This window comes from Chrysochloris asiatica, unplaced genomic scaffold, assembly GCF_000296735.1.
Source record: "Chrysochloris asiatica unplaced genomic scaffold, ChrAsi1.0 scaffold00017, whole genome shotgun sequence".
Classification (NCBI taxonomy): Eukaryota; Metazoa; Chordata; class Mammalia; order Afrosoricida; family Chrysochloridae; genus Chrysochloris; species Chrysochloris asiatica.
This window is the reverse complement of record NW_006408535.1, coordinates 18,225,932-18,242,345: the sequence shown is the minus strand read 5'-3', so window position 1 is coordinate 18,242,345 and position 16,414 is coordinate 18,225,932. Positions and strand designations below refer to the sequence as shown.

General features: G+C 36.6%; 1 protein-coding gene across 1 annotated transcript in view; it reads left to right on the top strand.

The window, feature by feature from the left end:
- Nucleotides 1-16,414, top strand: part of SCFD1 (sec1 family domain containing 1) — a 150,934-nt gene that overhangs the window by 80,199 nt on the left and 54,321 nt on the right. Inside the window, exon 13 of the mRNA XM_006835505.1 lies at nucleotides 13,807-13,903. Within this exon, the coding sequence (XP_006835568.1) occupies nucleotides 13,807-13,903 (97 nt within the window). The remainder of the gene's footprint in view (nucleotides 1-13,806; nucleotides 13,904-16,414) is intronic.

Sequence of the window (16,414 nt, the reverse complement as noted above, 5' to 3'; positions counted from 1 at the left end):
CATGGGATATCAAAGAGATTGTCCAATGATTTCCACATTCCGTTGGGTCACCTCTCTTTGGAATGGGCACAAGTATGGATCTCTTCCAATCAGTCAGCCAGATCATTGTCTTCCAAATTTCTTATCAGAGATTAGTGTGTGTGTGCCTCCTGTGCCGCCTCACTTTCTTGAAAGAAAGTTTTTATTCCGTCAATTCCTGGTGCCTTGTTCTTTGCCAATTCCTTCAACACACCTTGGACTTCTTCCTTCAGTATCATTGGCTCTTGATCATATGATACCTCTTGAAACGGTTGAACATTAACCATATCCTTTTGGTACAGTGACTCTGTATATTCCTTCCATCTTCTCTTGATGCTTTCTGCATCTTTCAGTAATCAATAATTTGTTCATTTCATATACCTTCTTATACAGTATAAGAGACAACAATATAAATGGACCTCACCAGATGGAATACATAGAAATCAAATTGACTACATCTGTGGAAAGACGATGGAAAAGCTCCATATCATCAGTGAAAACAAGGCCAGGGACAGACTATGCAAATTCAAACTGAAGCTGAAGAAAATGAAAACAAGTCCACAAGAGACAAAATATGACCTTGAATATATCCCACCTGAATTTAGAGATCATCTAAAGAACTGATTTAATACATCAAACACTAAACTCTGAAGACCAGAGGAGTTGTGGGATGAATTCAAGAACATCATCCATGAAGAGAAGCAAAAAGTCATTAAGAAGACAAGAAAGAAGGGAAAGGTCAAAATGGATGTCAGAAGAGATGCTGAAACTTGCTCTCCAGTGTAGAGTTGCTAAAGCAAATGGAAGAAATGAGGAGGTCCAAGAGCTGAACAGAAAACTTCAAAGATCAGCTCGAGAAGATAAAGCCAAATATTACAACAGAATGTGCAAAGATCTGTAATGAGAAAACCAAAAAGGAAAAACACGGTCAACATTTCTCAAGCTGGGGGAGCTGAAGAAAAAATTCAAGCCTCGACTTTTTTTATTGAAAGATTCCCTGTGTATAGTCATGTTTAATAGACACATTAACTAGTCTTCCTTGTAGGCTTGCATATTATCCAATCACAGACCGCATTTTACTTCAAGATAGTTCTTGAAATACTGTTTCTGCGATGCTCTTTGTCTTCAACTTATAATAAACCCTATGATTGTCAGATTCAAAATGGCCAACATCAGTCTTATTTCAGCTTATTAATGCCTAGGATGGAGTCCTAGGGTGGCTGTGTTGTAAGATAAGCACTGGACCATAAGGATGGTTTGAACCACAAGATTAACAGTTCAAACTTAACAGCCGCTCCTTGGAAAGCCTATACAGAGTCGCTGTAAGTCAAAACTGACTTGATGGCCCTTAGCAAACAACACCAAAGTACAGGGATGGGGAACATTGGGCTTGTGGGCTGTATGAGGCCTGTGAATTGAAAATTGCAGTTCCAGCCATCACATTATAGCAAGCTAATTTAAGTTGATAATTTTGTGTGGCCCATGAATATGTTATAAATATCCAAATGACTCTTAGCAGAAAAGGTTCCCCACCCTTAGTCTAGTAGATGAGAGAGATGCCATCATGTACTCTTTTCCATATTGCTTTTAGACCTAAAAGGAAGAGTTCTTAACATTTGAGAACTCATCTGGATGTAACGGGTCAAACCCTATCTCTTAATAAACTTCTTTAGATTGTGGTTTGATTGCTACTAGACCTCTGTTTTTATTTAGCTTCTTGTAGAAAAAATTGAGAGGGTTGAATTAGATCTAAAGATATCACAAGATCAAGCAAACATATACTGTCTTCGGGCAACAGTGTGAATGAGACTTAGCCCTCACTAGCTTCTCCTCTGTGGGCTGCTTTGGTTCAACTACATTGTTCTTTTTAGAAGAAGATAAACTTTCAGAATAAAGTAGAAACTCTCTTAAATCATCTCCACTTTGCCAGCACACTAAATTAACTGATATACTCCATTCTTTCTCTAAAATATAGTAGTTAATGGTCCTGGTGTGGCACTGTATTGTAAGCACCAGACTGCTAACCACAATATTGGTGGTTCAGACCTACTAACTGCTCCTCAGAAACCTTATACAGTAGGGTCCTGAGAGTCACAACTGACTCAGTGGCACTTAACAATGGCTGCCTTATTGACATGCTTGCAGCTTAAGCTAGTTACTTCCTTGTTATGTCTGTGCCCTTTTCTGATCTCGCTAGTTAATTGTTTTACTAGGTGTATATATTTCCAATATATGGTGTGATGCTGCAGGATAATGTGCTGGCCCTCAAGGTCAGTTTGAGTCACAAGGTTGGCAGTTCAAACCCACCAGCCACTCCTTGGAAACCCTATACAGGGTCGCTATGAGTTGGAACCAGAACCGACTTGACAGCACTTAACAACAACACAAACATGTCAATTGTACGAGTATAAAAAGAACACTCTTTTCATAAAACTAAGATGCGTGTCTTGTAAAGACTTGATGGAAATGTGTTTTGAAGATTGTTGTTATTAGGTGCCATTGAGTTGGTACCAACTCATAGCGACCCTATGCACAACAGAATGAAACACTGCCCGATCCTGGGCCAACCTCACTATTGTTGTTTGATAGATGACTTTAAAATTGCCTTAATTAGTTGTGGGTTAAAAAAAAACTTGACTTTAAAACTTTGAAAATTGGTGAAAAAAATACTCAAATTGCTTGGTAAATGTGTATACGATTTTTTTTTTTTTTTTCACATTTCTAAGAAACTGAAATTGGAGGACATAGTTGATTCCTTATAGAAAGAAGATCCATATAACAGGAAAGAGAAAAAAATTCAGTGAGTGAATCTCTATATTCAAGGGAAATCTTGGACTTACATCAGTCAGTGTTTGACAAACAGTTGTACATTTATGGACTTTAAGTGAAAACACATTGCTTACAATGTAAATACACGTAATACCTTTTTTATGGTTCTTTAATTAACTGGCCAACTATTCCTCCTCATCACATTAGAAAAAGAGTCTTTTACTGTACTAGAAATGAGAAGAACCACTTGTCTGTCCATTTGCTGGACTGTGGTGGCTTGCGATTTCCTGTGATTCTGGAAGCTATGCCACTGGTATTTTAAATACCAGCATGGTCACCTATGGTGGACAGGTTTTAGATGAACTTCCAGAAGGAAGAAGGAGAGACAGACTACTTCTGAATATTTAATCAGTTAAAACGTAGAAATATCAGTGGAACACTGTCAGATAGCACCAGAATATTGAATATTGAAACATGGTGAAGAACACTAGAATATTGTCACATATAGTTTCAGAAAATGAACCTCTTGGGTTGGAAGGGACTCAAAATATGACTGGGAAGAGCTATCTTTTCAAAGTAGGGTTGACCGTGATGAGATGAATGGAGTAAAGCTTTTCAAACCTTCATTTGCTGATAGGGCACAACTCAAAATGAGAAACAGCTGTAAGCCTCTATTAATCGGAACATGTGGACTACAAAGTATGAATCTAGGAAAATTGAAAGTTGTCAAAAATGAAATGCAACACATAAACACTGATATCCTAGGCATTAGTGAGCAGAAATGGACTAGTATTGTTCAATTTGAATCTGTCAACCACATGGTTTACTGTGCCAGGAATGAAAAAGTGGAAAGGTGTCCATTTCATCATCAAAAAGAACATTTCAGGATCTGTCTAGAAATACAGCGCTGTCTATGATAAGACAATATCCATACGCCTATAGGAAAGACCAGTTAATGCAACTATTAGTCAAATTTATGCACTAACCACTAAAGCTTAGTGATGATGAAAGTGAAGAATACTGCTAACTTGTTCAGTCTGAAATTGATCAAACATGCAATCCAGATGTATTGATAATTACTGGTGATTGGAATGCAAAGGTTGCAAATGAAGAGGATCAGTTGTTGGAAAATAGGATGTTGGTGATAGAAATGATGCTTGAATAGAAAATAGGATGTTGGTGATAGAAATGATGCTTGAATAGAAATGATTATAGAATTTTGCAGGACCAATGATTTCTTCATTGCAAATGCCTGTTTTTAAACAACATGAATGGCACATGGACTTCACCAGATGGAATACACAGAAATCAAATTGACTACTACATCTGTGGGAAAAGATGGCATAAAAGCTCCATATCATCAGACTAAACAAGGCCAGAACCAAACTGTGCAAAAGACTTATCAATTGCTCATATGCAAATTCAGACTGAAGCTGAAGAAAATTAAATCAAGTCTATGAGAGTCAAAATATAACCTTTGAACATATCCCACCTAAATTTAGAGATATCTCAAGAACAGACTTGGTGCATTAGACAGTACTGACCAGAATGCTGAAGAGTTGTAGGATGACATCAAGAATATATAGAAAGAAATCAAAAGGTCATTAAAAAGATAGGAAAGAAGGAAAAGACCAGAATTGATACCAGAAGAGACTCTGAAACTTGCTCTCCAATGTAGAGATGCTAAAGCAAATGGAAGAAACAAGGAGATAAAAGAGCAGAATAGGACATTTCAAAGGGCAGCTCAAGGAGCCAGAGTCAAATATTATAATGAATTGTGCAGAGGTCTGGAGTTAGAAACCCAAAAGGGAAGAACACTCTCAGCATTTCTGAAGCAGAGGTAACTGAAGAACAAATTCAAGTCATGAATAGCAATATTGATGGATTGGGCAAAGTGGAGTCCTAGTGTGGCACTGTGGGTTAATGCTCTGGACTGCAGGGTAGGTTTGAACTGCATGGTTGATAGTTCAAGCTCACCATCTCCTCCTCAGAAACCTTATACAGGGTCTCTATGGGTCAGAACTAACTTGATGGCACTTAACAACATGGGCAAAATATTGAATGATGCAGAAAGCATCAAAAGAAGATGGAAGGAACACACAGAGAAATTGTCATTGTTCAACCATTTTAAAGATAGCATATGATCAAGAACCAATGTCTGAAGGAAGAAGTCCATGATGCATTGAAGACATTGACAAAGAACGAGGTTCTTGGAATTAATGGAATATAAATTGAAATATTTCAACAAACTGATGTGGCACTGGAGACACTCATCTATGCAAAAAAAATTTGGAAGACAACTACCTCGCTAACTGATTGGAAGAGATTCATGTTTGTTGCCCATTCCAAAAAGAGGTGACCCAACGGTATGTGGAAATCATCAGACTATATCATTAGGATTACATGCAAGTAAATTTTTGCTAATTCAAAAATGGTTGTAACAGTACATATAAAGGAAACTGCCAGTTGTTCAATCTGGATTCAAACAAGGACGTGGAACAAGGGATATAATTGCTGACATCAGAGCTGTGAAAGCAGAGAATACCAGAAAGATGTTTACCTGTGCTTTATTGACAATGCAAAGACTTTTGATTGTGTGAATCATGACAAACTATGGATAACATTGCAGAGAATGGGTAGGTAGTACACAACACTTCGTTGTGCTCATGAGGAACCTATATATAGAACAAGAGGCAGTTGTTCGAACAGAAGAAGAGAACACTGAATGGTTTAAAATTAAGAAAGATGTGTGACGGGGTTGTATTCTTTCAACATACTTATTCAACCTGTATGCTGAGCAAATAATCCAAGAAGCTGGGCTATATGAAGAAAAATGTGGCATCAGGATTAGAGGAAGATGCATTAACAACCTGCGATATGCAGATGATATAACCTTGCTTGCTGAAAGTGAAGAGGACTTAAAATACTTAGTGATAAAGATCAAAGACCATAGCCTTGGGTGTGGATTAATGTAAAGAAGAAAAAAAAAATTCTCACCACTAGACCATTTAATAACATCAAAATAAATGGAGAAAATATTGAAGTTGTCAGAGAATTCATTTTGCTCAGATCAACCATCCACACTCATGGGAACAGCAGGCAAGAAATCAAACAACATATTTCATTAGACAAATCTGCTGCACAAGACCACTCTAAAGTGTTCAAGAGCAAAGATGTCAGTTTGAGGACAAAGGTATGCCTGACCCAAGCTGTGGTATTTTCAGTAACCTCATATACTTGTGAAAGTTGGACTGTGAATAAAGAAGACCATAGAAGACTTGATGTATTTGAGTTATGCTGTTGGAGGAGAATATTAAAAGTACCATGACTGCCAAAAGGCCAAACAAATCTGTGTTGGAAGAAGTATAGCCTGAATGCTCCCTAGAAGCCAGGGTGGTAAGACTTTGTCTCTCATACTTCAGATGTATTATCACGAGGGGCCAGTCCCTGGAGAAGGACATTGTAAAGTGGAGTGTCACTGAAAATGAGAAAGACCCCCCTAACAAGATGGATTGGCATAGTGGCAACAGCAATGGTCAAACGTAGCAATAATGGTGAGGTTGGCACAGGACTGGGCAGTGTTTTGTTCTCTTTTACATAAGATCCCTATGAGTCAATAATGACTTAACGGCACCTAACAACTACAACAGAAATCAGAACATTTCTCTGGCTGGATTTTGTGCTGGCCTTTTTTAAATGATCTCATGTGGATGTTCATATGAGCTTGGTTTCTTCCTTCAGGATAAGAAGAAAATATATTTGTAGTGGAAAAGCAGCACATTCCTTTACTTATTCTCATCCTAAATGAGATTAGTTACTATCAGAACCTCAGTAAGTTTGCTTTTCTTTGTGAAGATGAAGCCTTGTCTTTAAGCAAGACCTAGTTTAACAGATTTATAAAGGTTAAAATTCAGGAAAATAAATAACTCTTATTACAAAAATAATAAATTGAAAAACCCAGTTTAAAAGTGGACAAAATATTTGAACACAGTTCACTAAAGACACACACCTTCTCCTCACTTACCAACTATCTCATCTAACACTGCATTTAGTACTTAGTGTGAAAAATTAGTCTCTGACCATGCTGCACATTAACATCATATTACGTGCTAAAAGAAATGCTGAGCATTATACAAGGCAAGAGTAATGTTGATTATATTGAGTATGTGTCAGTTTGACTGGACAGTGAGTCCTAGTGGTTTGGCAGTTATGTAATGATATAATTGGCCAATCTAAAATGTAATTTGGCAGTTACATAATGATGTAGTCATCCTCCAGTTTGTGATCTGATGTAGACATCCTCCATACTTTTCAAAATAACCACCTGGTCTTAACCATGTATAAGCAAGGAGTAGGTCTACAGATAACAAGTTTGACATCGTTAGTCACTAGTAAAATACATCTTAAAACCACAATGAGATTCCATTACACATCTGTTAAATTGCCTAGAATCAAAAAGACTGGCCGTATCAAGTGTTGTCAGGATGTGGAGGAAGTAGAACTCAGACACTGCTGGTGGAAATGTAAGAGGACATGCTCACTTTAGAAAACAATTTGGCACTTTCTTAAAATGTTAGACACGTATCTCCTAGGTATTTACCAGGTCACATCTGGAAGATGGTGGGAATTAAACTTGTGAAGATGAAAGAAAGAAAACAAAAGCCTAAAGTGGAAGCATAGGTTATATTCTAAAAGTCTATTTCCGAGTTCATTATTGTTGTTGTTAAGTGCTGTTGAGTCGGTTCCGACCCATAGAGACCCTGTACAGGGTTTCCGAGGCTGTAAATCTTTATGGGAGTAGAAAGCCTTATCTTTCTCCCGTGGAGTGGCTGGTAGTTTCAAACCGCTAACCTTAAGGTTCGCAGCCCGATTCGTAAGCACTACGCTACCAGAGCTCCTTTGAGTTCATTATAGCGTAGGATATATTGTCCTGAGTTATTATGTAGTAGATAGGTTCCTGTCTTAACCCATAACATGGATTAAATATTACATAGCAAAAAAGAAGGCATCATCATTCCCTCTCCCTTTTGAGAAGTAGGTGGTGTTGTTATGTGCTGTCAAGTTAGTTCTAACCCATAGCGACCCAGTATAGGGTTTCCAAGGAGTGATTGGTGAGCTTGAACCACCAACCTTGTGATTCATATGACTTTGCCGTATAGTGCATTAACCCACAGTGCCACACCAGGATTCCTTGAGAAGTAGAGGAGGAGAATATTCGTAGTCTTACGGAAGAAAGGAGTTATTATTCTTTGTAATCCCTTCTTGTTTTCCTGTTACTACTTACTGGTGCTAGGGGATAGCTGTGGGGTTTGGAGAAGAGGTAAGGACAAGAAATAATCACTCTAGATTTTGCTTTCAATCAGTCAGCAAATGTAAGACATAAAAATTGTAGCTAGCTGTGAATAGGGAGTCTAGAATGTGAACGTCTGCAGCTAGAATGGGCAGAGGAATGGTAAACAGAAGGAAAAGGGAATTCCTTTGTGTCCTGTGTGGGACATCTGGCAAATGTCCCTAGGTAATGGATTTTCAAAAACAAAAACGATGTATACTATTTATACATCCCAGATGACTTAAGAATGCTTTATGAGGGTGAGAAAAGAGACAAGCTACTTTTAGAAAGTGGTTGTTAACTGTTCTTTTCAAATCTAGTATGGCATAACCAGTCAAATGCCCAATATAACCTGTATGAGGGGACTTCAGAAGGTTTCTGGAAAAATTTCAGTAGAAAGGTTCTTTTTCTCCACTTTTGGAAGTCCTCATGTTGTTTGTTAATTTCATATAAGTCATAAAGCCATGTGCTGAAAAGTGAGACAAACTTTTTTTTTGATTACTGGCTGCTAGCAACCCTAAAATTTGGAGTAAAACTAGAATTTTTAAAAATCACATGCTTCCTAGAAATCTTTCCTAAAGAGTTTTGAGAAATTTGTGGATCTCAGAATTTATATTTGCTAAATATGATTTGTATTCCATGCATAGTCCTTTTGTTTATGATTATAATATTCTTTTTGCTCATTATTCTTGATTTTCATTGAAGCTACCAAAAATTTCAATTTATCTGTTGTCTTGACCTTGTTATTTTGTTAATTTGGTTAGTTTGCCTATTATCCATGTCCTCTTGTCATCCAAATTATATTGTCTTTTAAATTCATGTTATATAATCTATTTAAAAATTTTTAAAGGATACTTCTTTTAAGAAAATACCTTTATTTCCAGAAATTGAAAAGGTATCTGTAGATATTAAATCTTTGGTCTAAATGACTCTTTACCACGTATACATAAATTATGTGTATTAAAAAGAAGACAAATACGTACTAATTAACAACTATGATTTCTTTCATAAAGCATTTGCAAAAGAAGCAATAAAATTGTTCTTGAGGAAATTATTATTTCCCTACTCTTTTTCTGTGGTGTACATTGGAGTCTGATCTGGATTTGAATCTCAACTCTCTACTACTGCTACTCTGGTAACCTTGAATAAATTTACGTTTCTGTGTGTCTGTTTCTACTCTTTTAAATGGGACTAATCATTCCTAGCCCACACTGTTATTTGGAGCATTAAATGAGATAACCTGAGTTAACTTTTAAACTTGAACTCTGGTTCTCTGGAATCCTAAAGCTCTATGAAAACATTGAGTGGTCACTTATATCTGTTACGTTTAGATTTCTGCAGATTTTGGATTGAGAAAGTGGGTCCTGAGGTTTATCAGTTGAAAAACATTTGAAAGCCATACATGTACATAAGGTGGCTAGCGCACAGTATCTGCTAAACAAACACCAGTTCTCCATTGCTGGTTCAAAAATCTGTACTTCACCCCTGTTACTCTTAGATCATGCTACATCGCAATCCTTGTGTTGAAATTCTGACTAAATTTCTTAGCAGCTTTATCGTGATAAAATTCACCCACTGTACAATTTATCCACTAATTTAATTATTTTTGGTATGCTCAGTTATACAACCATTGTTGTTGATAAGTGCCATCAAGTCAGTTCTGACTCATAGCAACCCTGTATAGGTTTTTCAAGGAGCAGCTGGTGGTTTTGAATCAGTGACCTTGTGGTTACTGTCCAATGCTCATTCTGCAGTGCCACACCAGGACTCTGTTGTTGTTGTGATGTGCCATCAAGTCGATTCCGACCCATAGCAACCCTGTATAGGGTTTCCGAGACGCAGCTGGTGAGCTTGAACCGCCAACCTTGCAGTTCAAATGGCTTTGCAGTCTGGCGCATTAACCCACAGTGCCATATCAGGACTCCAGGACTCTATTACCACAGTCTAAATAAGGAGCTGTGGTAGCATAGTGGTTACAAATCAGGCTGCTAATATCACTGTCAGCAGTTCGAAACTATCAGCTGTTCTGCAGGAGAAAGATGAGGCTTTCTGCTCCTGTAAAGATTTACAGCCTCAGAAACCCTATACGGGGTTGCTATGAGTCAGAACCGACTCCATGGCACATAACAACAACAAAATTTAGAATATTTTCTTCATCTCTAAAAGAAGCTCCCTATTAGCAATCATAGTTGAGTAAAGTAATACATCTAGAAGAAGAAAATTAATCATCTACATAAATTGGTTTAAAAACATACTTTTATTGTATATCCAGGTCTGATGTTAATTTTTAAAATTCTAGTATGTATCTTACTTAGCTATTTAAAATTTTTCTGTGAAATAAAATAGTTCTATATCGCATTTACCATATTTAATTTTATGTATTAAATCACCAAAAACTTGATTCTTCACATTTTTCACTTCTTGATGTTCACTTCTTGATCTATAATATTTCCTGCTCTTAGCTTAGAAATCCAGCAAACATTTTATCAAGTACTTGTTATGTGCCAGATGCGCGATACTGAATTCCCAAAGGTTAAATGGTTAATTAGATACAGTCTAGAGAGCTTATAGTTTTAGAAGAATGACATATGAGCAAATTCCAGTGCAATTAAGGAACGCTATATAAAGTGCTGTTGTTATTAAGTACCATAGAATCTGTTCATACTCACAGCGACTCCATATAGGGTTTCCAAAGAGTGGCTGTTAGGTTTGAACCACCAACCTTGCAGTTAGCAGTCCAGTGTCTATCCTGTAGTACCACGCCAGGATTCCAAAAAGAATTGGTATACAGATTTAAAAAGTATTAAATTCTTCCAGCCAAAGAGGAGGTTAAGGATACGGCAGGAAGCAGAACGGAACAGCAGGTTTAAGAAAGAGTGGCAGGGAACCTGCAAAAAAGAGAAGTCAGATGGACCTCGATGATGAAGGAAGAATATATTCTAAAAATGCTTAGAGAATAACCTGAGCCTAACCCTAGAAGATTAAAAAGCATACACAATGTTAGTTAATTATTTGATGTAACTAGAAGAAACTGAACCTAATGAATAGTGATAAAATAGATTGACTGGACCCAGTTTTGAAGGATCTAACATCAACTTAATTTATCACCTTCTCCCTTTCTTCCACCTTCCCCTGCCTTCACTCTACAAATAATTAACCTTTCCCTGTCTTAAGAATCACATTAACATATTCTACTTCCATCATAGCTCGGTGGCTCCATAAGATACAAACTAGACTGTGAACCAAAGGGTTGATAGTTGGAGCCCACCAGCCACTCTGAGGGAGAAAGATGAGACTTTCTGCTCCTGCAAAGATCTTAAAAACCCGTGAAAACCCTACACAGGGTCACTGAGTCGGAACTGACTCAGTGACACTTAACAATTGCCACCATTATCCTGGTTCTCCAGGAATGATATTTTGACTTGACATGTTGCTTCCTATGAAGTCCTAATATGGTGCTGTAGGATAGTCGGTGGTTCAAACCCACCAGCCGCTTCTCAGAAACCCTACCATGATCTCCTTCCTAGGATCGCCTGTATATTTCTTTTTTCCATTTTTTTGTATTATACTTTTTATTCCTGAAACTTGAACTGTGATCTATCTTACTATTTAAAGTACCTTTAAAATAGTAACTAAATAGTTTCTCTGTCAGGGCGTGAAAAATATGAAGGGCCAGTGATTTTATAATAAGGAAGACTATTCTAGAAGTTTTCTTTGTGTATAGTATTACCAAGAGCTCACTGATTAGGAAGTTCCCTATGCACTGATGGAAAAAAGTCTCCAGAATATATTACTCAGTGAAAGCATGGGTAAGAAGAGTATTTATGGTATATTGCCTTTTGTGTTAGAAAGGGGAGATATATTAGAATATAGATTCTAGTTTGTATTTGCATTAAAGAAAAAACAACAATGGAAGACATAACCTAGAAAATACCTATAGGGATAGGTAGAAATTCAGTAGAAGAGGATGGGTGAGAATGAAGCTTATAGTACATACAGTTTTTTGTATTGTTTTGATTTTTGGGATCTGCATGTTTAATCTGTTTAAAACTCTAGCTTACAGGGAGTGGGTGTGAGGAACCCTTCCCTGAATTCTTCCTGCTCCATATGTAAAATCCACTCCTTAGTCTCCCTTTCAGATGCGTCCAATCTGACTGTGTCTCGGTATGATCCTTTTAACTGAAATGAACTCAGTACTTACCTATGCCCCCAAATCAGTGCCAAACTCAACTAAAAATTCATCACTTCCTCCACAATTGATTATTTCATTCTGTTCTTAGCACAATTTTATTTGTTTATGTTCTCTATATATTTTTTGCTGTTATTTCTAAATATTCTAATTTATTTCATAAATGGTTTCTACTCCTGCTTAGATTGTAAATGGCTTCAAGTAGAAAACATATTCATTTCTCTTTAATAGTCTCTGAAGCATATTTTACTAGCTACTTGATAATGATAATTTTTATTTATATTGGAGGATCTTGATTTATTTTGTGTGGATAAATTAGCCAAGAAATTTTCAAAAGAAGTCATAAAGAAAAGATAGATTTGACTACTTTCCCATTATCTGAAACTCAAAGTATTATGTAGAAAAATTAATGAAGAAAAAGGCTTTATAAAGCATGATGGAACTAACTGAACTAATGGATCTTTCTGTTCTGCTAAGGTAGAAGGAAATGTGGATTTGTATACTAAAAAAAAGTAAACATTACACGACCACTTTATAATACTTTGCATGGAACATAATGTGATTTATATGCTAGTTGCATAGTTGTGCAGCACTGTAAGATAAGCACTGGACTGCTAACTGCAACGTTGGTGATTCAAACCCACCAGCTTCTCCTTGGAAAGCCTATAATGGGTCATTATGAGTTTGAATCCACGTCATAGCTTCATAGCTCTTAACAACGAAGAGCGTAATAATGAAGATTTGTGGGGTTTGGGGTTTTTTGCTTTTCTAATTTATGTGTGATATGCAGATCTAATTCTGAATTTGTAAAATGTTGTTGTAGTTAAAGTGGCATCAAGTCAGTTCTGACTCATAATGACCCTGTCTAGGGTTTCAGAGGAGCATCTGGTGGTTTTGAACTGCCAACCTTGTGCTTTGCAGTGCAATGCTGATTCTACAGTGCCATCAAGAATAAGTAAGACCTGTAACCATGGCAATGAAATGATATATGATAGGATGAATGTAAAACTAATGTTCTCCCATGTAAACTATCACATAATTCACAATAAAACATTAAAAAAAAAAAAAACACTAAGTAAGACCTGTAGGAATTTGTAAGACCTAGTAAATGAAGTAGTCAATCTATTCTTTCTACATTAAGTAGAAAAGTGGTGGTGCAACTGGGTAAGAATTGGACTGCTAACCACAAAGCCAGTGGTTCAAACCTTCTAGCCACTCTATAGGGAAAAGATAAATCTGCTCCTGTAGTTTACAGCTTCAAAAACCCTACAGAAGCAGTTCTGCTTTGTCCTGTATGGTTACTATAAGTTGGAATCTATTCAGTGGCAGTGGGCTTGATTTTAAGCGTATGATAAAAAGTAAGAAAGTTTAAAATAAATTCTAGTAGGAAATGAACATTTGCCTTTAAAATTGATCATAGAATATATAAACTTGTAAGCAGAGAGACCCTTAGTATACTCATTACCTTATGTATTCTAATCAAGTATTTATTGTGGAACAGGCAAGAAAACTTGATGTGTATTTTGAATGTGAAGAAAAAATAATGAGCAAAACTACTCTGGATAAATCTCTTCTGGATATAATATCAGACCCTGATGGTATGTACCATAAATGTAATGTAAGTTTCACATCTGATGGATCTAGCATCTTCAGTTGGAGTAAGTATGAATAGATTTATTGTTTTTCCAGCAATTGAATTAATAAGGTAATTAAATGAGATATTTGCTCTTTAAAAGTTTACAGCATAACAACTCTTCAAGAGGATAAATGATTTTCATTTCATCAAACTTTTTCTTGATAGCTCAAATGTTCTTTTTATTCATTGTTTAAAGTCATATATTCAAAACTCAATTTTTGTTGGTTATAGGAAGATACAATAGTTAGAATCAAAATGAATCTTCTTCTCTTTAAGTGGTACATTTTGATTATACTAGTGTAGTTTGATTTATCCTTAAAAATTTTTATTTAAAAAATGTGTCTAATCTGGATTTTATTATAGTGTTTAGAGAAATCACTTTTTAAAGGAATCAGTGGTCAATCCTTTTATATGTATATTTTTTCTAAATATTTGTATGTTCTATTTCCTTAAAACAAGATGTGGCTGTGTTTTAGAAAGTATAATCTTCTAATTGTTGGTTTCAGATAGAATAGTCATAAGTCTACTTATTTAGTGTGGTTTAGCCTTTAAAATTATTTAAACTTTAGAGACTTGTTAATTCAGAATACTTTTGAGTTTAAAATTTCATCTTCCCAAGATGAACAAACACCCTAAGATCCATTTTGCATACAAGATTTAGCTGAACAATAATGGCTTTTGAGTTGTAGTTTTAGTGTACATTTTAGATTTTATTCTCATTTGGAAAGTAAAATAATACGAAATGTATTGTAATTAAAGGTTTCATTGATAAAATCTTCTGGGAGTCTTTTAAATACTGCCTCTACTTTAAAAAAGCTAGGTTTGTGATGAGAATATGGTATTTTGAAAGTATATGCTCTTTACAACGAACAGGGTTATATATAGGTCTATCACTTCTGAGCAGTTGTTATTCACGGTAAGTTTTTAGTACAATTGGAACAAATATTGATAAATATCAGAGTCCTCCTTTTTCTTTCCCCTTCCTTTCTCAATTTACTCCTAAAAACATTATTAGGTGAACCAGACTGCCATTCAGTCTGTTGCCACTTAAACCCAGAACAGGATGTTGGAACCTGAGCAGGATTAGGAGAACATTGATGTGAGGGGAAGGCAGATGAGTAATCTGGCATAAGATGTCAAAGTCCACAGAAGGTGTGAAGGGTGTCCACATTTAGTGGTAGTCTTAACAAGAGCCCAAACCCTTCACAGAGATTGACACCCTTCACAGAGATCGCCCATTGTGGGCATAAGCCAGGTAAGAAACATGTGGGTAGGTCCACTGTAAAGAATCTGAGCCCAGATACAGTGAGAAGGCCATTTTTACAGAGAAAGGAGATTTGTGACATGCAGGGTACTGATTAATTAAGTAAATATATGCTGTTATTGTTAGTGCCTTCAAGTCAGTTCCAACTCAAAGCAGCCCTGTAAAGGGTTTCCAAGGCTGTGTATCTGTTAGGGAGCAGACAGCCTCATCTTTGTCCCATGGAGCGAGCGGCTGATAGGTTCAAACTGATTTTTCAGTCCAGTTCTTTTCCTACAGATGTGTTGTTGTTGTTAGTGCCATCGAGTTAGTTCAAATTCATAACAACTCTGTATAGGGTTTCGGAGGAGCAACTGGTGAGCTTGAACCGCCAACTTCGCGGTTCAAACCAACTTTGCAGTCCAGTGCATTAGCCCACAGCGCCACACCAGGACTTCTTTCCTACAGATACAGGCTAATATAAAAGGAACCAGTTTTCTCATTACTAGATAAGGGAGCTGTAAATATGGAAAGGCAGAAACTCGAATGAACCTTGTAGTGCTGGACTGGAATTAAAGATATGAACTTAGTTATTTTAACTACATTTTTGACAGATTTGAAAAAGATAGAAATAAATAATGGTGTATGTGTGCGTGTATGCATGTATGTACATATTATGTATTCTCTAGTTTCGTCAACTGGGAGGGCCTGGGAGCTGTAATATTATCAATAGTGAAAACTTTGGCTTCTATGATAGATTTTTCACTAGGACTCCTTGGAGAAGGAACTGATTCCAGGAGTGAGGTAGAGAGGAAGAGTATAAGACAAACCTGAAATTTTGTTGTGCCAGAAGCAAGGGAAGTACTCAAAAAAATGATGAGACATAATCAAAAGGACCCAGAAATCTGCCTGGGGCCATGACAATTTGAGCATCAACATAAATAATAATTACAAGACTATAGCCCACTAACTCACACTCATCTGTCAGTTTGTCCGTACTGTAGAGGATGAGTCTTGGTGTGGCACTACAGATAAGCACTGGTTTGCTTTGTCAGTTTGAACTGCTGACCACACAAGGTAAGCAGTTCAAACCCACCAGCCACTCTTTGGAAACCCTATACTATACTGACTTGACATCACTTAATAGCATCAAAGCCCACTGAATGAAATAGGAAGCCAGCAGCCTATGTTGTTGTTGTTGTTAAGTGCCTTTGAGTCGGTTCCGACCCATAG